Below are 27,352 nucleotides of genomic sequence, written 5' to 3' on the forward strand. Positions count from 1 at the left end.
GGATAGAGCCCTGCAGTGGGCTCTCTGCTCAGCAGGGAGCCTGCTTCCCCCTCTGTCTCTGCCTGCCTGACTACTTGTGATCTCTCTCTGTTAAATAAAATCTTTTTTTTTTTTTTTAAGGGGGGGTGCCTGGGTGACTCTTGATTTTGGCTCAAGTCATAATCTCAGGGTCGTGGGATTGAGCCCTGCATTGGGCTCTGTGCTGAGCATGGAGCCTGATTAAGATTCTCTCTCTCCCACTCCCTTGGGACCCTCTCCCCTGATAATGTGTCCACTATCTAAAAAAAAAAAAAAAAAAAAAGAGCTTCAAGCCCTGGCTTTACCTCATACACCCTGGCATTAGACAACTTACTTACTTCATCTCCAGGGCTCAATTTTCTCATCTGTAAAGGGAAGGTGGGTGGCATTCAAACATGTCTAACTCAGTTTTACTGGAGATTTTAATGAGATAGCCGTAGTTATGGCTCAATAAAGATAGCTATAATTATTATTGTTGTGATTTTGTACTTGCATACCATAGTCACTGTAAGATGGCAGCATTGTGTAGGCTTTGTACAAAGACTTCTTATGTCCCATCCCAGGGGCCCCACGCCTAAGTTGTGTGACTTTGAGAGGGTACTTACCCCTCCTGGTACTTCAGTTTCTTTATCTGCAAAAGAAGGTAATAGTATCTACCTCATAAAGGTATCTTAAAATCATGAAAAGTGGCTAAAACAGCGCCTGGCCCTTACGGAACAGTGAATTATTATTAAATCTGCTGACTTAAAATGATCTCACTATTCAGCATAGGAATGATTGTATCATTAACTGTGGATTTGATTATCTTGTTTCTCTCCCAAGCTGTAATATGGAAAACTGAAAATCATATTAAAGTTTAGCAAGTGATAATAGCAGCTTTCTGGGGCATTTTTTTTTTAAAGATTTTATTTATTTGAGAGAGAGTGTGCATACAAGCAGAGTGGGGCAAAGGGACAGGGAGAAGCAGGGCCTGGGCCTTCATCTCAGGACCATGGGATTATGACCTGAGCCAAAGCAGAATGGACTGAGCCACCCAGGCACCCCTGGGGCATTTTGGAGAAGTCCTATGTTAGCCAAAAACTTGAGTCCTAACACAAGAAATAGAAGTTATCTGAGTTTGGACTAGAAAAGTGAATACAAATGTAGTACATCATCAAATATAGCAGAGTTCACCCCTCATCAAACCAATGGTTCCCAAACTGAAGCATGCATCAGAATCACATGAGGGGCCTATTAAAACAGACATTTTCTGATCAATGGGTCTAGGGCATGGCCCATGAATTTTCACTTCTAACAAGTACCCCGGTGATCCTGACACTGTTGGTCAGGGCCATACTTTGAAACCCACTGGTGCAGCCAGCTCTGAAAGCTGATAGAGGGCCCAAAGTGGTGTTACTTAAAACCAAATATGCACCAATTTATGATTTGGGGGTAATAAATATCTTCATAATGTTTCACATGGAAAAAAAAAAGAAGAAGAATACATTCACATGAAATCTTGCCGTTTGCAACAATGTGGATAGAACTAGAGAACAGTGAGCTAAGAGAAGTCAGTCAGAGAAAGACAAATACCTCATGATCTCAATTATATGTGTAATTTAAGAAACAAATGAGCAAAGGGGAAAAAGAAAAAGAGACAGAGAGGCACACCAAGAAACAGACCATTAACTATAGTGAACAAACTAATGGTTACCAGCAGGAGGTGGGTAGGGGGAATGGGTGAAATGGGTGATGGGGATTGGGGAGGGCACTTGTGATAAGCACTAGGTAATGTATGGAAGTGTTGAATCACTATATTGTACACCTGAAACTAATACTACATTGCATGTTAACTAACTGGAATTTAAATAAAAACTTCAAAAATTAAAAAAACAAAAAACAATGCATTCATAGACCAAGAAGAAAACTTGACATTTCAATATTAGGAATGGTATTAAATGGGTTTATATTCTGGGCAGGGCTAGTATTTATTAAACACCAAGTTTTTAAAAAGTACATTACAGATGGAAGAACCTACAATAATGCAAATGAATACAGATGACTTCATGTAAATAACATCAATGATACACAGGGAAGAATTATATTTTTGCCACCACAATGAAGAGACCCAAATGAAAGTTGCATTTGACACTTCAAAGAATATGAATAACTCAGGAGGGACAGTATTGTCTGAGAAAGTTCCCCAAGTAGTTTCAATGTGTTTCCCCTGCCCCACTCCCACTACACTAGGTTGAGAATTCCCATCCCACAGTGAAAGAACAGAGATAATTTTAAAAGGAAGTTTAAAATAAAAGGCAGTGTCTGAGAGCCACAGGTGCTTTGGAGAAAACAATCTTGAATGTGTTGTAGAGTCAGGGCTGGGAAAGTTGATAGCAAACTTTTGTACTCGTTTCTGTTTCAAACACTAAATATACCAATAAATCAATGTCACTGCATTTAGACACAAGCTCTATGATCATTATTTATTTGATGTACATTATAATTATTGATGACATTTTCACATTCAAAGTCTATCTAAGAATTTTATAATATATACATCCACTCTTAGCTGCATAAACAAATGTGAATAGATGCCCCCACACCTACTTTTTAAAGCTGTACATTCCACTTGACAGAAAAAGCCATGGACAACAGTAACTTCGTACCCAAAAAGAAATCAAAGGGAGGGCTTAATTTTTCTGAAAGCCAGACTTTAATCACCCAGAGCCATTTTATTATAAGTTATATACAAAGCAACTTAGCTCTTTAGGAAAAAATAAAAGAAATACATCACTTAAGATATACTAGACAAAAAAAGAAAACCTGAATAAAGATGATAAAGGTAAAAATGCATTACTCAGCAAAACCTTATAATACTTATGAAATTATGAGAATATAAAACTTCAATTTCCCTATAATCAAAATTTAATTCACAGAAGGTTGTACATTAGTTAGTTGTTGGAAATCTATTTGAAAAGATCCAAGATTTAAATAATTGCTTTATTCTTTGTTCTGTAAGTACTAAGTTACAAGATCTTTATAGGTTTTACCTAAAAGGACAAAAAAACCTGAAAGCAGAAGCAGGGAAAGAAAGGGAAGTTGGAGCTCAAGAATATACTGCTGAAAACAAATTCTATACAACGAACTTCACTTATGACACGTGGGTAGAAAGAGCAAACCAGCCTTCTTCATTCTGTTTTTCCGTCTGTTGAACAAAGATGCAAGATGGATTTAGAAAGTAATCAGAAACATAAGCCCAATCAAGGTTTATAATTATTTAGACCAAGTTTTGGCTAAGATCAAGTGTAGACCAAGTACATAGAATCAAAGTTATCTTATGTGATCACAGGATACTGAAAATTGAACTGCTACTAGCAATTTTTATTTCCTAACAGAGCCACTCCCAAGTAACTGATTCCCCTGGTCAACAGATCCCCTGATTGATTGAGGAAACCTATATTTTAAATAAAAGATGAATCCAGTATTTTATACAAACTATAGGTACAAATTTTTAAAATAGCAAAGTTATTTGATCTTAGTAAATTAAATTTGTTACTAAATTCCAGAAACTAAAGGCAAATTATATAAAACAGTCTACTTTAAAACTTTTTTAGGGGCACCTGGGTGGCTCAGTTGGTTAAGGGTCTGAGTCTTGATTTCGGCTCAGGTCATGATCTCAGGGTTGTGGGATGGAGCCCCATGCTGGGCTCCACACGCAGCAGAGAATCTGCCTGAAGTTCTCTCTCCTCTCCCTCTGCCTCTACCTCTCTTATGTGTGTGCACACACATGTGCTCTCTCTATTTTAAATAAATAAGTAAATCTTTATTTTAAAAACTTTTTTAGGATATAAGAAAGAGCAAAGAACAAATCTTGTAGTGCTAGACAATTGGGATATTTGAGAATAACAATCTGGGCTATAAATACTCTATATTTACTGAAGCACTCACTACTTAATCCAATCTATAGCAAATGAGAACACGTGAAGAATATGTATGACACTGATTAACCGCAACTTCTCTAACCAGTGGCACACTCAAATACAGCACACTAGGGTAAAGTGACAAGAAAAGTAGCCCCAGGGCCCAGAATATCCCAATCCCACACAGCCAAAGCAAGCACCAAGGGACTTCAAGGCACGCCTGTATGTCCTGTCGAATTACTGGAATGCTTTGCCTGAAACCAGTGATTTCCAGTGTATGTTGAAATCCTATTGAATTTTACCTTATTCCTTAGCTACCCTAGAACACAAAAGAAACTATATGGCTTAATGGTTCTTTTCTAGTAAAGGTGAATTAGGAATTCTTTTCTTCTGAGAATTTTATGTCATCTGTAGGATAACAAGACCAATTAAGAATGGAAATCACTAGGGGCGCCTGGGTGGCTCAGTGGGTTAAGCCGCTGCCTTCGGCTCAGGTCATGATCTCACGGTCCTGGGATCGAGTCCCGCATCGGGCTCTCTGCTCAGCAGTGAGCCTGCTTCCTCCTCTCTCTCTCTGCCTGCCTCTCTGCCTACTTGTGATCTCTCTCTGTCAAATAAATAAATAAAATCTTAAAAAAAAAAAAAAAAAAGAATGGAAATCACTAGGGGCTTCTGGGTGGCTCAGTGGGTTAAGCCTCTGCCTTCCCCTCAGGTCATGATCTCAGAGTCCTGGGATCGAGACCCACATCGGGCTCTCTGCTTGGCAGGGAGCCTACTTCCTCCTCTCTCTCTCTGCCTGCTTGGTCTCTCTCTGTCAAATAAATAAATTAAATCTTAAAAAAAAAAAAAAAAAGAATGGAAATCACTAATCAGCCACCTTTCCTGACCCCTACACAAATTTCACAATTACATTTTATCACATACCTTTGTTCTTGGATTAACAGGTGTGAATCGCCCACTTCCTGAGGTGGCGTTTAATGGAGAACAAGAATTACTAGTAGCCCCTGAAGATCTATTTATGAGAAATAAAAGAGAGTGAGAGTGTGATCTATCATCATTAACCTTCAAAAATTATTTAAGACTGACAAATCTCAGTACTGGCAATGCCTGAGTTAAGTCTAAATGAGGTAATTATTTGTAACATATTTTAACCACCCTAAGTTGTTTGTTTGTTTGCTTTTAATTAATAGACTTCCATTTTTAGGGCAGTTTTAGGTTTACAAAAGGATCAAATGTAAATTACAGAGAGCTCCAATACAGCTCTCATTTCCCTCACAGTTTCCCCTATTATTAACACTTTGCATCAGGTTACTACATTTATCACAACTGATGAGATAATATTGATACAGTATTCATTAAATCCATGGCTTGCATCAGGGCTCACCCTTTTGTTATACATTCTATGGGTTTTGACAAGTATATAATGACAATTTCCACCAGCAAGTATCACGCTGTAACATTCTGAACATTAAAGGGGAAAGATGCATGTGCAAGGGCAGGGTAAGGCTGGAAGAGTAAGGAGCCCTGGAACAGCAGCGCAGTGTCGCGGGAGGCACAGAGAGTGGAGACAGAAGAGCCAGGTCCACCCTCAGGGCCACCTTTTACCAACCATGTGACCCATCTAAGCAAAACACTCAAGTAGCTCACTGAGCTTCAGTTTATTATAAAGGAGAAAAATGCTACTGGTCACTTTACCCACCCTGTCTGTCAGAGGTTATCTCCTAATTTTATAACCTATAAAGTGCTCTATATATGTGCTATTATCCTATTTTTGTTCTCAACAGCCAACCCACACTGTTCTACTTAAGGCCTATTCCTCACTCCTCTTCTTTTTCCCCAGAAATTCTTCTAATTGCTTTATTTTCTCTACATGAGTGAATCTGTCTGAACCTAAGTTAGATACTATGCACTTTCTTTTTTCACACATAGAATGAAAAACCACATTTTTTTATTTCTTTAAGTAACTGTTCACATTATAACCCTACCTTCTGGTATTTATCCCACTGGTAGGAGAGACAGTACTGCATTTAGAGTTTTCTGGGGCTTCAGCTCCTGGAATAGATACTTCAATTGTCCTCTTTCCTCCTTCTAAAATATAAAAATAAATATTAGTTTCATTATCTTTCATTAAAATAAAATAAAAATTTAATTGATTTCTATCTTACTGCAAATTGCACATTACAAATTTGGAGGTTCTTTCTATATTTTCATTATGGCCCACAGACACCTTTGAAGGATTTTTTTGTTTGTTTCTCAAAATGAACTGTGAGACAAGAAACTTTAGTTACTAGTGTCAATTCAGTAGCATGCCAGTTCATAGAAAGCCAGAATCTTCAGACAAGTGGTATCATGTCAGATCTGGAAGTGAAAAACAGAAATTAAGAGCTAGCCCTAAAAATCTTAAGATTTTTGTCACAAAGAACTTATCTAAAATTTTCAAAAAAATTAAAAAGAAAAAGGAAAATTTCTGAAGTCATTCAATAAAACTTTAAATCCTCTAAATCTATTACATTATTAGATTCCTGAAGGCATTGGCTTAGGAGGGGAAAGTTGGCTGAAGAGCTCATATAGCCAATGGCAAGTATAATTGTATTCATTTTCAATATTTCACAAGTAGATTATCACTTAACAAATATTTACTATCTACTAATGAAAGACTTAATGTCTATCCTGGGCAGTTTCACAGAGGCTCCTAGGAATCAGTACTTAAGAGCTTTATTGGGTAATGAAATCATATTTAATTGTACGACATATTCCTCCATTACCCTAGAAAACAAAAGAGGTTTTGCATGGCATATGATTATTTATATCTTTATCATCACAGTGCATAAAGGTACCCATGAAACCAAAAATTTTACTTTTAAAAAGGAGTATCTTTGAAAAGGAGTATCTTTACTTTTAAAAAGGAATATTTTACTTTTAAAAAGGAATACTCCAAAAAGAGTATTTTGGAGATACAACCACTGGAATGAAAAGAACTCCATTTAGAGGCACCTGGGTGGCTCAGTGGGTTAAGCCTCTGTCTCTGACTCAGCTCATGATCTCAGGATCCTGGGATCAATCCCCAAATCGGGCTCTCTGCTCAGCTGGGAGCCTGTTCCCCCCCACCCCGCCTGCCTCACTACCTACTTGTAATCTCTCTCTCTCTCTCTGTCAAATAAATAAATAAATAAAATCTCTAAAAAAAAAAAAAAGAATGCAGTTTGCAAATTTACCAATTTGTTTTAGAACTTCAGTCAAATCACTTCTTTTCCCTCAGTTTATTTATGTATCAAAAAGCTTTAAGACCAGCTCTGTATACTTTCAGGGTGTGTTGAGAACTAATTAAGATAATAGAAACAAAGTACTTTTAAACTTAAAGAACAATTGAAACAGAAGATGTCTAATGTATTACAAAATTATTCTTAAGAGTAATTTGGCTTATTCTTCTTCATTGCACTTAGCGCAAAGACATTATCTCGTAATGCTGGACAGGGATTTGTCCTGTTTGAAGCAGTTTTCCAAAGGCCCAGAGCAGGATGGCAGGTAGTAGATGTTCAAACGTATCGAGTGATTTAATCAGAAGTTGCCTCTACACTTCATGACTATGAAGAACAACTATGAAAAGCTAGAATAAGCAAAGAGAAAATACCCTGGGGAAATGCATTATCTGTCATTTTCCAGTAATTTTCAAGAGTCTGCTTTCTAGGTCTGGAGTTTCAAAAAAGAAATGATTTGAAACTGAGAGAAAAAGTCTTATAAGGGAGGTGAGTGGGGAGGATGGGCAAAACCGGTAAAGGCGATTAAGAGCACACTAAGTAATCACTGAGTAATGTACAGAATTGTTGGATCACTGTATCATACCCCTGAAACTAATATAACACTCTATGTTAACTATACTGGAATTAAAAAAAATTTAAGTCTTATTGGCAGATACCTTAAAAATAGCCTACTTCAACCAGCCTCTGGACAGATGAATCCCTCTAAAACACCTCAGAGAACATACTACTTAGGATATAATTATTTTCTATCCCTCACAATTAGAACCTTCTTTTATACGGGGCCAAAATTAGTCTCTCTATAGCCTTCATACAGCTCTATCCCTTGAGGGTCTTAGTAATTCAATTTTTGCCAAAGAACAACTTAAGATCTACTTCATTTCATCCATACTTTTTTGTTTGTAAATATTATGACAACTAATTTTTCAGTCACTAGCCTATTATTCAGAAGCCCCTCTAGTTTATCATACTCCGAAATAAAATAACAGAATGGGAAGTTTAATTTACAAATAAAAATGTTTTAATTGGTTTTAATAAAATAACTTGTAATTTGTTGTAACTTGTAACTTGTAATTTGTTTAAATTCTAAATTATCATTTTGATGCTAATGTTTTATACCTAGCCACTGCATAGGTCCTAAGTGAATCATACACTATAATGAATCCCATTTACACATCAGGCAACTTAAGAACTTAGACACCAAAGATTAACTGCAGGCACCATGGTACAGCTTTCTACCAGGAGAGTGGCCTTCTAGTCTTATTTCTGTCACTTATTCTGAGACTTAGGTCTGTTTCTTTCAATGTGAAATTGAAGACATTGAAATATGTGCTTTGAGATTTCTTTCAGCTCAATATATACTTGCAAAATCAAGAAAGTAAAAACTCTCATGTGTCTGGCTTTTAAACCATGAATTTGTGACCAACCAGTCCATGCTCTGAGAGGTGATGGAATGGGCGATACTGGTGGAGAGGAAAGATTCAGACCAATAAGTTTCTGCTGCTCTATTAACTGCAAGAGTTTTCCACGAGCCTCCATACTCTGCCGATTCAATTCTGCAATCCGCTCCTCCATGCTACTTGATGTTAGAGGTTGTGGTGCTGGAAAGGTCTTTAAAAAAAAAAAAAAGGCACAAATTCCACATTAAAAACAATCCAAACAATTTTAACTTTTTGTAAAACTGAGCTCTTCCACTAAGAACCAGCTAGTTAGTATTCACGGCCCTCACTATATGTAAACTTGAATCGTAGGCAAAGAATAAAAGTCATTTAATTGAAAGATTAGGGCTAAAGGAAAGGGATACCAATCCTTCTGATACTGGCACAACATAATCCCTCTAGTCCCACTGTCCATGGAGAACGTCTGTGGGACAAAGCTTCCCTTCATCTCTTCGTGTTTGTTGAGGTACACAAAAGGTCCCATGAGCAAAGACAGTACTGCTAGTGACCTGACTTCTAAGTAACAGGTCTATTAATGATAGATCTGTGGTGGGAATCTCAGTATAGAAAAGAGGATCTGTTATCCTCGAGAGATGCTTCTACCATCCCAATTGTCATACATGTACCATGAGTTATTTGGCAAAGATTTCTAGGAATCTTATCACTCTTCTTGACCAGGGGTCAGCCACCCCAAGCCATGTTTGGCCTCAGATATCTAATTTGAGAAATGTGGTGACTAGAAAAGAATATGAAAGGTAGAGTAAAAAAGCCACCCAAGGAATATAACGTAAATTTAATATGAAAATTCCTGAGACGAATACATGTGTCATTCTTGATTATTTCATTTAGTTAAATACATCTCTTTGAGAAAAAAAAATATTCCTAATAGAAATCACTAATTTGTAACATACACTCATTAATTTTAAAAAAGAGAGATAAACGAAACATTTTAAATTAAAGATCACTCTGAAATTCTGATTACGACAAAGAGAGTGGTGAAGACAATAACAGATTATCCTCACTAGCCTGATCTGTATACTAATTAGAAAAGCAGGCAAGCTCAATTTTCAACTCTGCTGCCTTTTTAAAACCAAGAGCTAGTTACCTGCTTCAAATAATTGTCAAAATTCTGCAAATGCAGAAATACCTCCAATGACTCAAAATTAAGGCAATCTATAGTTATACACATCTAGACCGACAGCAGCTGCCCACTCCTAATACTTCTTCCTGGTAAAAGATTGCCAGTCACCTCTGACTATTACTCTGTGACCCCACACTCATACTGCCCTTATTTCCCGTGACTCTGCGCTGACAGAGGTGGTCCTTAACCCCACTCCCATCCCCTCCTAAACTTCCTCATGGAAGCCCTCAATCTATCACTGGTAAAAGCCTTTATAGAAGCAATCACTTCTGGAATCCTTAATCCATAAAGCTGCCCAGCTCCTTCCCACTGCTAAAAGACTGTTCCATCTGCTATCAGAACCCTGACAGGAGCCACTGTGGCTCACAAAGTGGTAAAAGGACGTGTCTCCTGTCACTGGGACCAGCCTAAGAACATGTTATAAACAGTCGCTAGCTGGAATTTAGAATCCCTTTTCTCCCCATGAACAAGAAAATGAAGATTTAAGTTACCTGGTTAGCCCATAAAATTTCTTCAATATAATAGGCAGACTTTTCTATTCAAAGCATAATCTTCAGTCCGGTACCATCTGAGAACTTGTCAAAAATGCACAAGTACTATCTCAGAACTGCTCAATCAGAAACTGCATTCTATCAAGATCTCCAGATGATTCATACATACATTAAAGTCTGACTTTAATAATCCTTTAAAACATCATTTCTACAGGAAAATGCATTTGTGTGTCCTAAAAAATTAACTCCTCATGAATTAAGGCCCAGCCACACATAATTCTCTTGTATGAGCCCTATGAGAGTAAAAATGCTTTCAATTAAAATGTAGCTGTATAGCAGGCTTTCAAACTCAAACTAATTTTGCATTTTATATTTATAACTTCATTTGCAGCTTAATTTCAGCTTTTCTACACATTTTACCTTTGTCTTATTTTCCTCATTCATTTTCAACATTTTCTATTTTATGCTGTCCTCTTTTACTGTATGTGTTAAATAAACTGATAAATAACTTTTCTTTTTCTTGTGATGAGGACATGACAAAGCATAAGCCTTCTAATAGCAGCCTCGAAGATATCCAGGAATGCTTTGTTCCAGCAAAGTACTTAAATTTCTAAATGTCCTTAGTCAACCCTTAACTGGTACTCACTGCAGTCATGTTGCTCATATGACTTGTCTCTTGTTTGTTTAATTCCCGAACTCCATCCCCTTGCTCTCCTCCTGGCCCAATAATATTATTCAGATGTGCCTTGATAGCTGAATTCTGCAGGGTCAACTCAGCAATTCGTGCCATGATGTCTTTTCTTTGTATTAATGCTTCATTTGTTCTAAGTTGCTGCCCATCTCCCAGTACTGGGGTCTCTTCAGAGAACTCGGGGATTCTGGCCTGCTGAGTGTTTGAATGGGAACTACAGAAGGGCTGTGAGAGGTTAACAAAAGGAGCCTGGGCTTTGTTCTCCAGATCTTCCCCCATGTGAGATACCCTCCATCTCTGAGTGAAGAGACGACTCTCTTCACTTGAATTCTGATTGTCTGTGTCAGTAGGGAAGGCCGTCTTTTCCCAATTTTGTTCCTTCTCAATTATTTCCACAGTTGGAGGAATTCGTGGAGCAGGACGAGTTTGAACAGTCCTCCTCAATACTGTAGATAAAATTAAAACAGAATAAAGATGCATCATTTAGCCACAGACTGGCTCTACAATCATCTCATTACTCACCATGGTAGTTAGAAATGTATTTCAAGAGAAGGGTCTGGTTTCTGAATGCCTAAATTATTTTAGCAGGGAATATACCACCAATGCCACCTCAAACAATCAAATACAGAGACTTTTATATTCCTTAAGGCTCTATCAGTATCCTTGTAAAAAAAAGTCTGCCAAGTTCACATTTTAATACATGTATTAACTCGTATCTGGGAATACTGGGGGTGTAGGGAGTATAAATACCTACTGTAAACTGAAGATAGGAAAGGCATCTCTGAAGAAGTAAAATTTGAAAATGATTACTTATGTGGCAGAAAGCAGAGCAAAGAAGAGTACAGGCAGAGAGAACAACATATGTGAATGCCCAAAAATAGGAAAGAGCAAAGAAAGGAGGCAATTTAGTGTAATACAGTAACAAGGGAGAACAGGAAAAATATGAGTTTGGAGAGGTGTACAGAAATATTTCTCACTCAAGCCATGTTTGGAATTTTGTAATTTAATCCAAGATCAATGAAATATGGAGAAGGTTTGACAATGACTCAATTTATATTTCTTAAATGCTGTGTTAATTGGAAGATCCAAGAGTGGAAGTAGGGAGACCAGTAAGCCATTGTGGTAGTTTAGGAGAAAGATGATGACAGCTCCAACAAGGGTATGTTGGCTATAGAGATGGAGAGAAGTGGGTACACTTGAAAATTTTTTGGTAATAGAACTAAGAGTGATGAACTGGAAGTGGGGAGTAAGGGAAACACACAGATCAAGATGGCATGTGCAACTGAGTGGGCAGTGATATGATTTACAGAGATGGAGAAGATAAGAACAGATTTGGGGGAAGGGAAGCTAGCAAGAATTCCACTTTAACAGGATAAGTTTAAGTACCTGATGATTTATCCAAATATTCCCCCAGGCAAATGGGTCAGAAACTTAAGACTCATCTAGGTGAAGATATAAAACTGGAAGTCACTGGCATATAGACAGTATTGGGAGCAATGAGAATGGTTGAGATTATTTCGAGAAAAAAAATTGAACGAGAAAAGAAACCAATACCGACACATGAGAAAATCAACATGCAGAGCGGCATAAAGAGGAGAAGCTAGCAAAGCAGACTGAAGTGGGGCAGCCAGAATGGTTAGAGAAATATTACAAGAACATGGTATGAAGGAAACCAAAAGGGAGTGGTTAACCACATACAATACTACTGTAAGACCTAGAAACACAAAAAAGAAAAGTACACTGGAGTTACTAACCTAGAGGCCACTGAAGTCCATAGCAGTAGTTTAGGGGAAATGACCTAATAGAGAGAGATACTAGAGACTCACCTTCTTTCACTGACAACAAGGAAATAAAAAAATTAATAAACTCATATCAGTGAAGATTATGATCTAGGAAGAGAGTCATTAGCAAATGAGATTATTTTGACACATTTCTGAAAGACTAAAAGTGGATGGGAAGTGTATGAAAGAATGAATTGAGCAGAAGCCACAGTTTAGAACATGTATATGTTATAAGAAAGTGACAGGTAAAAGCCAGTCTTTCTGGGAGAACCAGAAAAAGGCCACTAGTTCAAAGCTGACTGTGCAGAAGGAGAAAGTGAGAAGTAGGCTGAAAATTGCAGAATAACCTGAAAGTTAATCTACTTCATAGTTATGTTGGTCAAGCTGTGCTCACTACTTGCCCCAGTCATCCTCAAAAGTGAAAAAATAGCATTGGGGAGGGCAATTGTGGTAGCCCCAGTGAAACAGCTGTATCCTACTTACATACCCTAAAAGCAAGCCTGCAGTTAATGAAGCGTGTCCATATATCAAAGCAACTGCTGAAGGGAAAGTCTATTGGTTAAAAAGACCTAGACCAACCTACACCCCAGAAGAGAAAACCTATGCCAACTACCTATAACATTCGCTCCAGTCCTTTATTCTTAACTATGATAGGTAGTGAAGGATCACCAGACATGTAAGGAAAATCAACAGCACAAAACAGAAAAACCAGGATAGGAAAACAGAACAAAAGACAGAAGAGAAGGGAAAATTCAGATACAAAAGATAATGTAATAAAATTCTAAAGGGTATACTCAGAAGAGTGTTTCTGGAAGATAATGCATTTGTTTTGTTTTGTTGTGCTGTTTGTTGTTGTTGTTGTTGTTCTTAATTTTTATTTATTTATTTGAGAGAGAGAGAGAGAGAAGTAGACTCCCTGCTGGGCAAGGAGCCTGGCTCCAGAATCGATCCCAGGGCCCTGAAACTATGACCTGAGCTAAAGGAAGCCATTTAACCAACTGAGCCACCCAGGTGCCCCAAGATAATGCATTTGTAATAAGCATCAAAGAAAAAAGGACAATCAAACACTAAGAAAGGGCTATTGCTTAGAAATTAAAAATATAACTTGGTGACATTTTTAAAAAAAATAAAAGACAAGGTTGAATATAAAGTGAAAAAAAAATCTTCCAGAATATAAGAAGGAAGATATAAGGCTAAATACATAAGAAAATGGTCCAGGGGCGCCTGGGTGGCTCAGTGGGTTAGGCCACTGCCTTCGGCTCAGGTCATGATCCCAAGGTCCTGGGATCAAGTCCTGCATCGGGTTCTCTGCTCAGCAGGGAACCTGCTTCCCTCTCTCTCTCTCTGCCTGCCTCTCTGTCTACTTATGATCTCTCTCTGTCAAATAAATAAAATCTTTAAAAAAAAAAAAAAAGAAAGAAAGCAAATGGTCCAGAAGATCAATATACTATTTTTTAAAACTGCAGAAAGTCATGTGTCTTCATGTCCAAAAGGTCCCACTGGTGCCTCATAGTGCAATGAGAGAGGGAAAAAGAAAAAAAGAAAAAAAAAAAAAACCCACACATTTAGACACACCTTATGCAAGGTCAGAATAAAAATAAAGGAATTCTAAAGCTTCCACAAAGAAAAAGTAGGTCAAATACAAAGAAATAAAAGTTAGATATTACATCATACATCTGAACTGCAACACCAGATAGTAAAAATCAATAGAACAATGCCTCAAATTTCTCAGGGTAAAGGATTATGGACCTAGAATTCTATATCTAGGCAAATTATCAACCAAGTATAACAGAAAAAGGAAAAATGTTCTCAGATTTTTAAGAACTTAGGATTTACCTTCTATACACCCATTCTAATGATTTCTTTCAGAAACCTGAGGGAGAAAACCAAAGAGGAATAAATGGAATCCAGGAAATAGTAGATATAACCCCAGGAGTGTGACCTTAGCAAGTCCCAGGATAAGAGGTGTGTGGCGGGCCGAGTGAGCAATCAGTGCAGACTGGAACGGGGTGGAAGAACTCTGGGAATTATCTCTGGAATGAAAGCAGATTCCACACCACACACAGTATAACTAAAGGGCCAGAAGCTATTATTCATGTGTAAACAAGAGAGTAAAGCACATTATTCTTGGGTAAATAATGGGTAAAAGCAATTCAAAACTCCAGGCAAAACAAAAACTAAGGAAGAAAGTTAGTATAAATATAGAGCAAACTTAAATATTCTGAACAACTGATTAAGTGAAATAAATTCACTTTGATCTTCATACTAAGAACTTTTTCCTTCCTGTGGCACAAAGACTGATAGTAACAATAGATCGAGAAACAAAAAAACAGTCACTTGTTTTCAACTTTCAGTAACCATCTATAGACAAGACACAGAAGACATAATTGTAGTAATGGAACAAAGGAAATGTCACCAAACTCAATGCAGTAAAAGGAAATATAGACTGAGTGAAGGTGTGAAGTGGAAGCACAGGAGAGCCAGAAGGGAAGCAGAGCTAGTATCCCTGTCTTTCATAGTGGAACGCCAAGAGCTACTGCATAGCGTTAACAAAGAAGAGATAGAAAGTATTTGAAGTCACAAAAGTTAAGCAATAGAAGAATTAAAAATTAAAATATAATCATCCAAATTAGATAGAGAAGGAAAGTAGGAGTTAATGTTAATTAAACCCTCTTCTTTAATAAAGGACAGTCTATAATTATTGTGTAAAGTTAAAATTTAAGAGAAAATATATAAAAATATCTTATGTTAATTATGGAGACTACCACAAGATAAGCAGAAATCAAATTGGGAAAAAATGCTTCCCTCTTAGGGCAGGCCTAAAGATGAAAGAGGAAAAGACCTTTGTATGTGCCTTTTTTAACCACATCAAAATAAAAATTAGAATTGACACTTGAAAATGAAGAATGAATGGGAGATAAGAAAATGAAAACAGCATATATATACTACTCTTTCAAAAGGTGTGACTGTAAAAGAAAGTAGAAGTCAATCAGTAGCTAACGGAAATGATCTATGATGGGAAATTCTAGGGCAATGCTGTCCATTACGAGAGTGTCTGGACAAATGCAGTTATTCAAATTCAAATTCAAATTAATTAAGGTTAAATAAAATTAATAATTCAGTTCTTCAGTCACATTAGCCACATTCCAAATGCCCACTGATGCTAGCACCTACCAATATGAATGGAGCAGACACAGAACATTTTCATCATCACAGAAAGTTCTATTACACAGAGCTATTCCAGAGTATAACTAAAGGCTGATAAAGGGCTCTATGTACCTCCCACCTTTATCTGAACAATTTTTTCTATGTGGGCATTCTAAATAAAAGTCTGAAAAATATGATGACAAAACTTCACCAACTAAGAATACATGTTCAAAGGTTATTCCATCTGCACTGTAAAAGAAACGTGTGGCATTATTTTCAAGGCAAACCTGCTAACAAAGCGGAGTCTATAACAGCCCCCAAATAATTGGCTTTAGTGGACATTTAGTATATTTGTAATCAGAGTAAAAATACTTATGGTAATTGTTTCTTTAAAAGAATTTGGGGTGCCTGAGTGGCTGAGTTCCTTAGGCATTCAATTCGATCTCAGCTCAGGTCTTGATCTCAGGGTTGTGAGTTCAAGCCCATGTTAGACTCCACACTAGGCGTGGAGCCTACTTTAAAAACAACAACAACAACAACAACAACTTCAAGCTATCTTCCTATCACCAGTGGGAAATACTTTATAATATCTCAAGATATTATAGAAGAATATGCTCATTAGATGAGCATATTAATACCATGTAAACATTTGAAAGCTTACTTTGAGAATGAAAATCTAACCTGAACAGAAATCAGAACTGAAATCATATCTCCAATTCAGAGTTAACAATTCTCTCTAGGCTCTAAAGAGGAGATACCATTTCACAGAACTATAGAGCCAGATAACATTAAAGATAAAAGAAAAATCTCTCATTCTGAAGCCAGAAAAATGAATGTAGAGACGATAAGTGTCTTAGCTCCATGCCTCCCAGCTAGTCACCAGGTGGGCCAAGATTCTAGCACTTCTGCCCCTCAGCCTAGCACTGTCTCCCTATACCAGAAAGACTTGACAGACTTTCCAGTCACATAATAAATGCCAAAACAAATCTTATCATGGCAAGAACTTGTTATTTTCTTTAACTCTTATGGCCTCTTCAGGTCCTTTATTGAAAAGAAGGTACAGAAAATCTGACCAAATTTCTAAGTTACAATGACAATAAAAGTTATTATTCTGTTCCCCTGTGTAAGAATGTAAACACTCAAAGAAATAAAAAATGTATGCAAATCAGGGCTGAATAACATTTTTCTAAAAACACTGGAGGAGAATCTAAGGTAGTTTTTTAACTGAAGAATTATTTAAAAATAAAAAAAAAAAAAGGTTCTATAGCTCCAGAAAAAATGCACAGGTGGACAAATAAACATAATTTTCCAAACAATGAAACACTCCATGGTACTTCTGAAGACCATCCATGAGCCCCCAAGTTAAGAATCTCTGAGCTAAGGATAAACAATAATTTTTAGGGCTCCTGGGTGGCTCAGTGGGTTAAAGCCTCTGCCTTCAGCTCAGGTCATGATCTCAGGGTCCTGGGATCGAGGCCCGCATCGGGCTCTCTGCTCAGCGGGGAGCCTGCTTCTCCCTCTCTCTCTATCTGCCTCTCTATTTGTGATTTCTGTCTGTCAAATAAATAAATAAAATCTTAAAAAAAAACCAATAACTTTTAAAATTTTTATTCTAAACTCTATATATGTCCTGCAAAAAGTGACCTGAAAGCTATTTTTAATTGTTGATCAACTTTCACTATAAAATTACCTCAACTGACTAAGCTAAAGAAATTTCAATGAAAAATAGGTTAATAACCAAATCTGACTTACAAAACCCTTATAGTCACAGTTCTTACCTTTCCTTGGCTAAACTTTCATTACTCTCTCTCTGGAGTATAATCTCTTGTTTCTTACCCTTTCCTATGCTCCTGGACCACAGGGAAAGGAGGATTTCCCTTACTCTACATTTTAATGCTGAGGACTCTAATCCTTTGATCTGATATAATATTTACAATGTCTAATAGAACAGATACATAACGAAATTTTACGTGACATTTCACCACAGGTGTAACACACATGATATACACAACCCTGAAAAATCCTCCTTTAGCTTAAAGGTTATGTGTGGCAATTAATATCTTTCAGAATTCCCTTTACTGGGTAACAATGGACACAGTATGTTGCATATATAAAGCATAAAAAAACAACCGTCAGGCAGCTTTAGAAGAAGCCTGCTTACCGTCCTGCAAGGGAGAGAATCCTGAGTTGCTCTTCTGCCTGGGTGGTGTCAACAACACAGCCGGCTCAAATATATGTGCGGGAAAACTGTTAGTCAGATTCACACTATCCGGGGGAGTTGGCACCTGAGACAGCTTAACAGGCAAGTCTTCCTGTGTGAATTCAGCCGCTTCCTCCCCTCTGAATGCCAATGGCATGGAGACATTAGCATTTACAACAGGGCCCTCTGAAGAAGATGAGAGGCTGTCAGCACTTGTAACTACAGATACACTCAGGTATTTATACTTACATGCATTTCCACAGAAAGCAAAATCAGATGGACCCTAGAGTCTTCACTTTCTAGGCCATATCACCCTTTAGCTGTAACTCACAGGCAAGGCTCCCAAGGGGCCAGCACTGGGAAGAAGGGGTTGCTTTTGAGAAAAGCACTTAGTCCTTGAGACCTGCCTCAGCCATTGAGTTTATCTCATGCAAGTTAAATTTTAGTCAGCCACTTCTCAGAATCCCTCAGGAGAAAACATTCCTAAATACATAAAATACCACACACAGATACTCATCGAAGTGTTACTTAGAAGGAAAAACATGAAAAAGCCTAAATGTCCTATTCAGACTCTGACATAGGATGGCACAGGAAGTGAAGAAAGGCTTTCCAAGTATCACCACAAATGAAAAAAAGTTACAAATTTCTAAAACTCGGTATTTCTTTTTCTTTCCAAGACCACCTCCTCTCCTCCTGAACCTGGTGCACAGTGATGAAAAGTGATGGCACTAAAGCCCCAGTGGTCTAGGAAGCAAATTCTGCTACTTTCTAGTTGTATGATCTTGCTAAGCTACCAACTCTCTCGAAGCCTTGGTTTTCTCATCCTGAAAGTAGGGATAACAATAATACTTACCTCATAAGATTATCACGAGGACTAAATGAGATAATACACAAAAAAACACTTAAAAAGTGCCTGGCATAGTGCAAGTATCCAACAAATATTAACTGGAAATAGCAATGGCAACTGTCACCGTTACAATGCTATCTATGTGTACATGACCAATCACATATAAGTTTACAGTTTTGTTTACTCTGTGTTTAATACCAACCTGGGATGATAAGACCATATATACTCACCCAGACTGTCTATCATTTTCCTGCTTGTGGATCCCCTTTCGGATGCCTGATACTCTTTGTTGCTTTTTATCACAGGACAGTTCTTCATGGCATGTGTCAGCGATATAAGTTGCTCATCTGTTGTGACCATGTACTGCTGAAGTCTTGCCTGGAGAAGAAAGAATGAAATAATATCATTGCAATATCAGACTTCAGATCATCACCTAGACATGCAGAACTGTATCACCACTTTACTACTCTAGGAACTTCAGACTTTCGTTCAAATACTAAAGTCATGTATTTGTAAGAACACATAATCATAAATGTTTTAAAAGTCCCACGACAGAGGAATGGTTAAATGTATTACAGAATATTATTAATTAATAAATACACTACCATACAACAATAAGAATTAACCTTTTTACAGTGCTTTTGATCTATAAAACCTCTTTATATAAATGGTATCAACTGACTCAAGCTAATTTAACAGAATATTACACAGGCACTTACACTGATAAACATGACCCAGTAAGAAGTTACGTAATGTATATAAAATAAGGTTAAGAAAAAAATATATACACTGAGATAAGAGGTATTATACACATACAAATATATATGTATATGTATCAAAAATGTATAGACATTTTATAAAAATCACAGATGGTCAGAATTGTTAGTGGGATTACTGAATAAAGCATACTAAACAATTTCATACCAGCTCAAATTTTTCCCAAATTCCACAATCATCTCTAATGACCTATTCAGCATCTCCATCTAGAACTCATACATGCTTCTCAAACTTAACATGTACAAAACCAAACTCCCCCTGAACATTCCCAACTCATCAACAGCAACTGCATCCTTCTAAATGCTCAGCCCCTAACTTTGGAATCACCCTTGACTCCTCCCACATCCTTTCCTTTATCCCATATCCAAATCCAACCCATCGGAAAAACCCTACTGTTTGCCTTCAAAATCGATTAATAATATGGTCACTTTTCACAACTTTACCTAAAGATTGCTTCTGTGTTCATGACTGTACCTCCTGCACCAAGAACAGTGCCCGGCCCAAATCAATACCATTTGTTGATCCAACTAGTACATTGTATTTATTTTTTTTTCAATTAGTACATTTTAAAACTGCTCATCTTCCCAAGAGAATTGATAACCTAAGTTCACACAAATACTTGTACATGAATGTTCATAGCAGCATTATTCACTCATAGTACATGAAAAGGTAGAAACAACTAAAAATATCCATCAACTGATGAATGGATAACCAAAATGTGGTCTATCCTTATAATGGAATATTAGTGGACAATAAAAAGGAATCAAGTACTGACACATGCTACAACATAGTTAAGCCCTGAAAACATTATGCTAAGTGAAAGAGATCAGATACAAAAGATTACATATTGCACAATTCCATTTATATGAAATATCCACATTTGACATATCTTTAGAAACACAAAGTGGATTTATAATTGCCAAGAGCTGTAAGGAGGAGAGAACAAAGAGTGACCGCTAACAAGCTTGGGGTTTCTCTTTGGGGTGAGGAAAACATTCTGGAATTAGATAATGGTGCTGGTGTACAACTCTGTGAATACACTAAAAACCACTGAATTGTACACTTTTATAAGATAATTAAATGGTATGTGAAATGGATAGATCAATAAAAAAATTGCATGTCTTATATCTAATGTCCATTGATACAGCATAACTTGCCTACTAACTATGCTTTTCCAGTCTCTTTTGGCTAACAAATAAAAGTAATAACAACCATCACTGGAGAACAAAGAGATGAATAAAACCATCTCTGCTCAAGCAGCTGTCTTTTTTTTTTTTTTTAAGATTTTATTTATTCATTTGTCAGAGAGAGAAAGCGCAAGCACAAGCAGGGGGAGCAACAGAGGGAGAAGCAGGCCTCCTGCTGAGCAAGGAGGCCAATGCCAGACTTGATCCCAAGACTCCCAGATCATGACCTGAGCCAAAGGCAGATGCCTAATCGACTGAGCCACCCAGGCATCCCTCAAGCAGCTCAGTCTTGATGACAGGTATACATGTATGTGTAACACAGTTTGCAGTGAGAGCAATACCCAGAGAGAACAGAAAGAGGACAAATTAAGAATGTTTAATGCACCATCGAGGCAGTATTAATTGGTTTCTAGAAGAAATACTGTGTCTTTAAAAAAAAAATAAAAGACACAATTAGCTAGACAAGTGACAAAAAGGTCTTATCTAATAAATATGAAGATACTGCAAACAACTTTAAATGGCATATGATTACAGGAAGTTTTCTAAATTGTATCCTCTGCTGTTTTGAAATTAGAAGTGGCTATCACAACATTTACTTCACATTTTGGATAAACTGCTATAATATTGGTAGTTACCATTTAAATGTAGATTCTGTCTTTCCAAATAATAGTATGTTTTTTAAAGACAGCAGACTTTTCTGTATGTTATTTGTACTTCAAGTTTCTACTATAGTACCTCCAATATAATGAATGTTGATGATAATAAAGAAGTGATAAGTAATCATAGCCACACAACTAAACCAAAGGCAACTAAAAGAAAATCTTACATACTCTTAAAGATACCTTATTTTACTAAACGCAGAAAAGTTGGGATCTCATCTAAGTACCTGGGTAGCGGTATTTTCTTCTCTAAGGAGAAGAATTTCAGCTGTAAGAGCATCAATGAGCTCTCGATGATCACCTAACGTTTGTTCCAGGTGCTGCCTCGTCTCTACTTCTTTACGCAGTTGGACCTCGCTCTACATTAAAAAAAAAAACAAAAAACAAAAAACCACTTCCATCAATAATAAGATAAAATCCCCATCCAAAAATAAACTCCCATTAAAAGCATCAAATACTGAAAACTAAGAGTTTCTATTCAAAACTGTCAAAGAAAATAATACAAAGTATATGTGACAATAATGAGAATGACATATTTTTATTAAAAGGCTTATATTGCATTAAAATGAAATGCTGTGTCCTTTTCCCTTCTTTATATAGAACATAATAAACAGAATGGTATACAGGCTTAAATAAGTACAAATTTTTGCCGAATAAAGTGGAGGGAAGGACATATACATATTGCCTGAATATACACAGATCATCTCTAGAAGGATACACCTGTATCTGGCAATGACTGCTGGCTACAGGGAAGCAAACTAGTTAAATGGAAGTTAAGGGTGGGAATGAGAATTTTTATCTATAACCTTCTTTTTCTTTTAATTTCATGCCATGTGATTATGATCACCAATTCAACAACTAAGTTTGTTCAAATAAAATAAAAAATAAATAACAACAGGCTTCAATGGTTTTAACTTTGTAAACCAAGTGATTAGCTAAAAAGTGGAAGCTACTAAACCTGTAATGCTTTCAGAGAGCCAAAAGTACATTCCTGGAGAACCCTAATTTAGGATAAGAATGATAAGACCTTCATAAGTCTGACAGTACAATAAATATTTCACTAAAAAGTAATTTTAGGAAGACAGCTCCACAGAAATTAAAACATCAGAATTAAGAGTGATGAACCAACTATTTTAATAATAAAATGTCCTTGAACATTTTCTGTTGTATTTGTTTAACAAATTTAAATGTATAAAACATAAGAACAGCTTAAATAGGTTTTTTGAAAGATGAAATGTAGAGCTAGCTCTAATTCCTCAGCATTCTGAAGGCTGGTTATTCAAAAATTAATTACAGAAATAATTCTTGCTTCTCTTACAAATTATTTTCAGAACAACAAAAGATCTACTTCAGACAAAGCCCAAGTAGTCACACAGATAACGTGAAGAATTTTCCTCATCTGTGTCTACAGATTACAGGCATGCCACTCTCCAAACTAAAGTAGGAGTAGGAACACAGAGAAAAGCAATAGAACAAGGACACATTTAGTAGTTCTACTGAATTTAATACTGCCAAACAATATATTCAATGTCAGCATAAGACATGATTTTATTTATAGTAGATTTACCTTACTAATTACAATTTAGAACAGCTTGTATTAAAATCAACATCACTTATACTATAGGATACATAAATTGGCATGTAGAGGGAAATTAAGAGGTAAGACCTTACTGCAGATAATCTAAAACTGAGATTTTTTTTTAAGGTTTTATTTATTTATTTGACAGACAGAAATCACAAGTAGGCAGAGAAGCAGGCAGATAGAGAGGAAGGGAAGCAGGCCCCCTGCTGAGCAGAGAGCCCGATGTGGGACTTGATCCCAGGACCCTGAGATCATGACCTGAGCCGAAGGCAGCGGCTTAACCCACTGAGCCACCCAGGCACCCTAAAACTGAGATATTTTAAACAAAGCTATTCAAATTTTACTATTCTTCATTTGGAAATTGCAATAAATTAAGTGTAGAGGAAAAAAAAAAAAAAACCCAAATGTCTCTACCAGCACTCTGTAGAGGAAAATAACCTCTTGTTCTTACCTCTTTAAGGTACCGAACCAGGCGACAGAGGGAACCCACCAGTGACAGAGTAAAGCCTGTAAGCCCCTGACTACTCTGCAGTCCTTTGACCTCGCGTCCCGTCCACCGTTCATATTCTTCCATTTCATGTTCCACTTCATTGATCATGTGTTTGAGGACATCTAGGCTGGAATTATTGCTGTTTGGTAAGTCTGTGGAGGCTGTGCTAGCTGTTAACACATTCTTCTTCTGCTTGGAAGGAGCACTGGAATCCAGTTTTCCTTTCACTGATAATGACAGAAGTCACCCTATTAGAAGACCAGGAAAAGCTATACCAGCAAGCTACTAGAAAAACCACTGACTGTTATTCACAGTTTACAAAAGGTTTTTATAGAAGTTATCACCATTTCTCATAAAAACTATAGTCTAAATCAGGTTTACACTATCTATAATGAATGTACTAGAACCACCTTTCTACAGAGTTACATTGTTATATTTGGAGGCATTTCTTAGCTACCATTCAGAAAAGTCTAATCAGCTGGCTCCAACTGGATGGGTTTAAAGGAAAAAACTTTACTAAGAGATATAGGAAGCTGTATCAAGTTATGCGTTTAACAATTCATCTTTGTAAATTGAGGAATTGAACCTTTCTTTAATAACTGTTTTTGCTTCCTTGAGTTCAGCACTTGTCCCACAACGTAGCTTGAGTCTAGCGTCTCAGTAGATTCTTCAGATTGAAGCCTGGTCTGAATTCTCTTGACAGCGCTGGTAGCATTCAGAGCAGCTAAAGGAAAAAATATTTCCAAAAGAATCTCAAGTGAACAGGAAAAAAAGTTTTAAGCATTCCAATTCACAGATCAATCAGTATTTCATTCAATTAGGTAAAGTCAGTCAAAACCCAAATAATATTCCTTTAAACATCACTATGTTTAAGGAAGAACGTAATAAAACAAGTTACTGTTCTGTGAGAAATAATACAATGGGGGAACAAACCTTTTTGTTCTCCTGATGGAGAGGCAGGTGATGGAGTTCCTGGAGGGTTTTGGGACTGTGTTGTTATTTTCTGCTGAATATCAGTCCACAGTTTATTAATTAACTCAGAATTATCTTCCTTCAGTTGGTGGAGAAACCTATAAAATATGGGGCAACAAGCTATATCAGAATTAATAAATGCTATCATTTAAACTGCTCAACTGCTTAAATGTTTGATTGACAGCACTTTTAATAATTCAAAATCAAAGAAAAAAAATACATTTTGCTTAACTGGTAAGACAGGTAGCTAAAATGCCAGTCTTCTTAGTGTTAAAAGGAATCATTCCATCTTCCTCCCAGTTTCCCACCCACCTTGGCTCCTGCTTGGAGGAAAAATCTGTCCTTTCTGAATTTTTGTGGTATGGGCCCCATTCTCCTCTCTTTCTCCCAGAGAAAGTACATGGCTTGGTCCTTTCTGGTTTCTCTCTGTGAAGGAGGCTATCCTCAGAACACAGTCTATGCTCATCACTGAAGTAAAATGACTAGAGCAGACTCTGCCCTGAGTCCCTGGGAGCAGGGAGAAGGAGCAGGAAGAAGAGCTGTAGTAGTATAGGGAGTTAGAGAACTAAGCCTTTTGCTATAATCATCTTTAGCATTGGTAAGGCTTATTCTTTATTCTCCAACCATCTGATTCCTTTATCTATTTCTCAGTTGGACTGAGACTTAAAAGAGGTAGGTGATAAAAAAGCAGGAACAACCCAGATGCCCACCAACTGATGGGTGTTGAAATAAAATGTACTAAACCCACACAACCATAAAAAGGAATGAAGTGGAGATACATGCTACAACATGGATGAATCCTGAGAACATGCCAAGTGAAAGACACCAGACACAAAAGACCACGGACGGAATGATTCTACACATATGAAATGTCCAGAATAAGCAAATCTACAGAGATAGAGAATAGATTAATCCAATAGATTAGATAGGGCTGAAGGGCTTGGGAGGAAATAGGATTTGACTATTAAAGAATATGGGGTTTCTTCTGGTACTGAAAATGTTCTAAAATTGACTATAGATTGCATAACTCTGCATATAATAGAAATCATTGAATGTTATAGTTTAAGTGAATGGACTGTACGGTATGTGGACAATAAATCAATAAAGCTGTTACAAAAAAAAAAAAGAGGAATGGGGAAATATTATTTAGTGGCTCCACAAATCTCAACCTAAGGGAGTTGCTTTCATGCAAATTATGGATAGTACATTGCACATTAGCTGCTGCTACAAAATCTATTTAGCAAAAGGCCTATAATGCAATCCATTCAAAGGGGGCTAGTTATCAAAGCATCAGAAAGACTCCTTTGTAAGTGTTAGTTCAAAGTCCAACCTTCATGCTAAATCCTAAGAAAAGTGTTATAACAAGATTTCTGTACAAGTTAGGAAAATCCAAAACAGTCCGAACTCACATTACTGTCTCTAATGTTTATACTTTTTTAAGAGTCAGGTTATGTGACAACAACAAGGAAAGTAATATAATACTACCTATGACAGGTTTAAGAATGGCCTCCCTAGGGGCACCAGGGTGGCTCAGTGGGTTGAGCCGCTGCCTTCGGCTCGGGTCATGATCGCAGGGTCCTGGGATGGAGCCCCGCATCGGGCTCTCTGCTCAGCCAGGAGCCTGCTTCCTTCTCTCTCTCTCTGCCTGCCTCTCTGCCTGCTTGTGATCTCTCTCTGTCAAATAAATAAATAAAATCTTTAAAAAAAAAAAAAGAACGGCCTCCCTAAAGATACTTATAATTGAATCCCTAGAATCTGTGAATGTTACCTTATCTGACTAAAAAGGGACTTTGCAGATGTGATTAAGTTAGGAAGGATATTGAGATCGATGACCTTGGATTATCTGGTTGGGCCCTAAATGCAATCAAGTGCATCCTTATAAGAGGTAGAGACACAAGGAGACTCTGACACACACAGACATAGAGGGTGCTGTGATGATGGAGGCAGAGACGGGAGTTATACTGACTCAAGGCCAAGGAAGGCCAGCAGCCACAAGGCCACAAGAAATTGGAAGAGACAAGGAATGGATTTTCCCCTAGAGTACCCAGAGGGAATGTGAGTGGCCCTCCAACACCTTGATTTCAGCCTAGTGAAACCGATTTCAGATTTCTGGCCTCCAGAACTGTGAGAGAATACATTTCTGTTGTTTTAAGTCATCAAGTTTATGGTAATTTGTTATAGCAGCCATAGAAAACTAATGTAGACTCTGGCACCTGGATAAAAGGTGCTAGTGTAACAAAATATCAAAAAATGTTTACCAAAAAAAAGCTCTGAAATGAGAATGGGTGAGGCTGGAAGTATTTTCAGGTAAATATTAGAAAAATCCTACATTGCCTTACACAGGCTATTCATAGAAATATGGATGTTACAGACCCTTCCGCTGTGGACCCAGGAGGAAGTGAGGAGCACGGCAGAGAAAGGCTCTATCATCATGAATGGAATACTGGTAGCAATATGAGCATTAAGGGAGCTTCTGGTAAAGGCTCACAAGGAAATGAGGAACATGTGATTGGAAACTGGAAGAAAGACAATCCTTATTATAAAGTACCAGAAAACATAACCGAGTTGTGTGGAAAGCGGAACTTGTAAACAATGAACTTGGATACTTAGCTGTGGAGATTTTCAACCAAAGTGTTGAAGGTACAGCCTGCTTTCTTACTGCTGCTTAGAGTGAAATGTAGGAAGAAAGAGATACACTGCAGCAAGAACTGTTAGCCAAAAGGAACCAGAACTTGGTGATCTGGGAAATTTTCAGCCTGCCCAGAACGCAAAAG

At 37.2% G+C, this 27,352-nt stretch overlaps 1 protein-coding gene across 3 annotated transcripts in view; it reads right to left on the minus strand.

The window, feature by feature from the left end:
- Positions 1 to 2,453: 2,453 nt before the first annotated feature.
- Positions 2,454 to 27,352, minus strand: part of SPICE1 (spindle and centriole associated protein 1) — a 54,339-nt gene continuing 29,440 nt past the window's right edge. For all 3 annotated transcript variants that reach the window (XM_044251399.1, XM_044251398.1, XM_044251400.1), the window contains 11 exons: positions 24,540 to 24,676; positions 24,193 to 24,330; positions 23,568 to 23,833; positions 21,762 to 21,893; positions 19,142 to 19,289; positions 18,026 to 18,250; positions 10,892 to 11,382; positions 8,602 to 8,785; positions 5,903 to 6,005; positions 4,842 to 4,929; positions 2,454 to 3,202 (listed from right to left, as the gene is read on the minus strand). In XM_044251399.1, the coding sequence (XP_044107334.1) occupies positions 3,149 to 3,202; positions 4,842 to 4,929; positions 5,903 to 6,005; positions 8,602 to 8,785; positions 10,892 to 11,382; positions 18,026 to 18,250; positions 19,142 to 19,289; positions 21,762 to 21,893; positions 23,568 to 23,833; positions 24,193 to 24,330; positions 24,540 to 24,676 (1,966 nt within the window). In that variant the 3' untranslated portion in view covers positions 2,454 to 3,148. The remainder of the gene's footprint in view (positions 3,203 to 4,841; positions 4,930 to 5,902; positions 6,006 to 8,601; positions 8,786 to 10,891; positions 11,383 to 18,025; positions 18,251 to 19,141; positions 19,290 to 21,761; positions 21,894 to 23,567; positions 23,834 to 24,192; positions 24,331 to 24,539; positions 24,677 to 27,352) is intronic.

This window comes from Neovison vison, chromosome 6, assembly GCF_020171115.1.
Source record: "Neovison vison isolate M4711 chromosome 6, ASM_NN_V1, whole genome shotgun sequence".
In the NCBI taxonomy this organism is placed as follows: Eukaryota; Metazoa; Chordata; class Mammalia; order Carnivora; family Mustelidae; genus Neogale; species Neogale vison.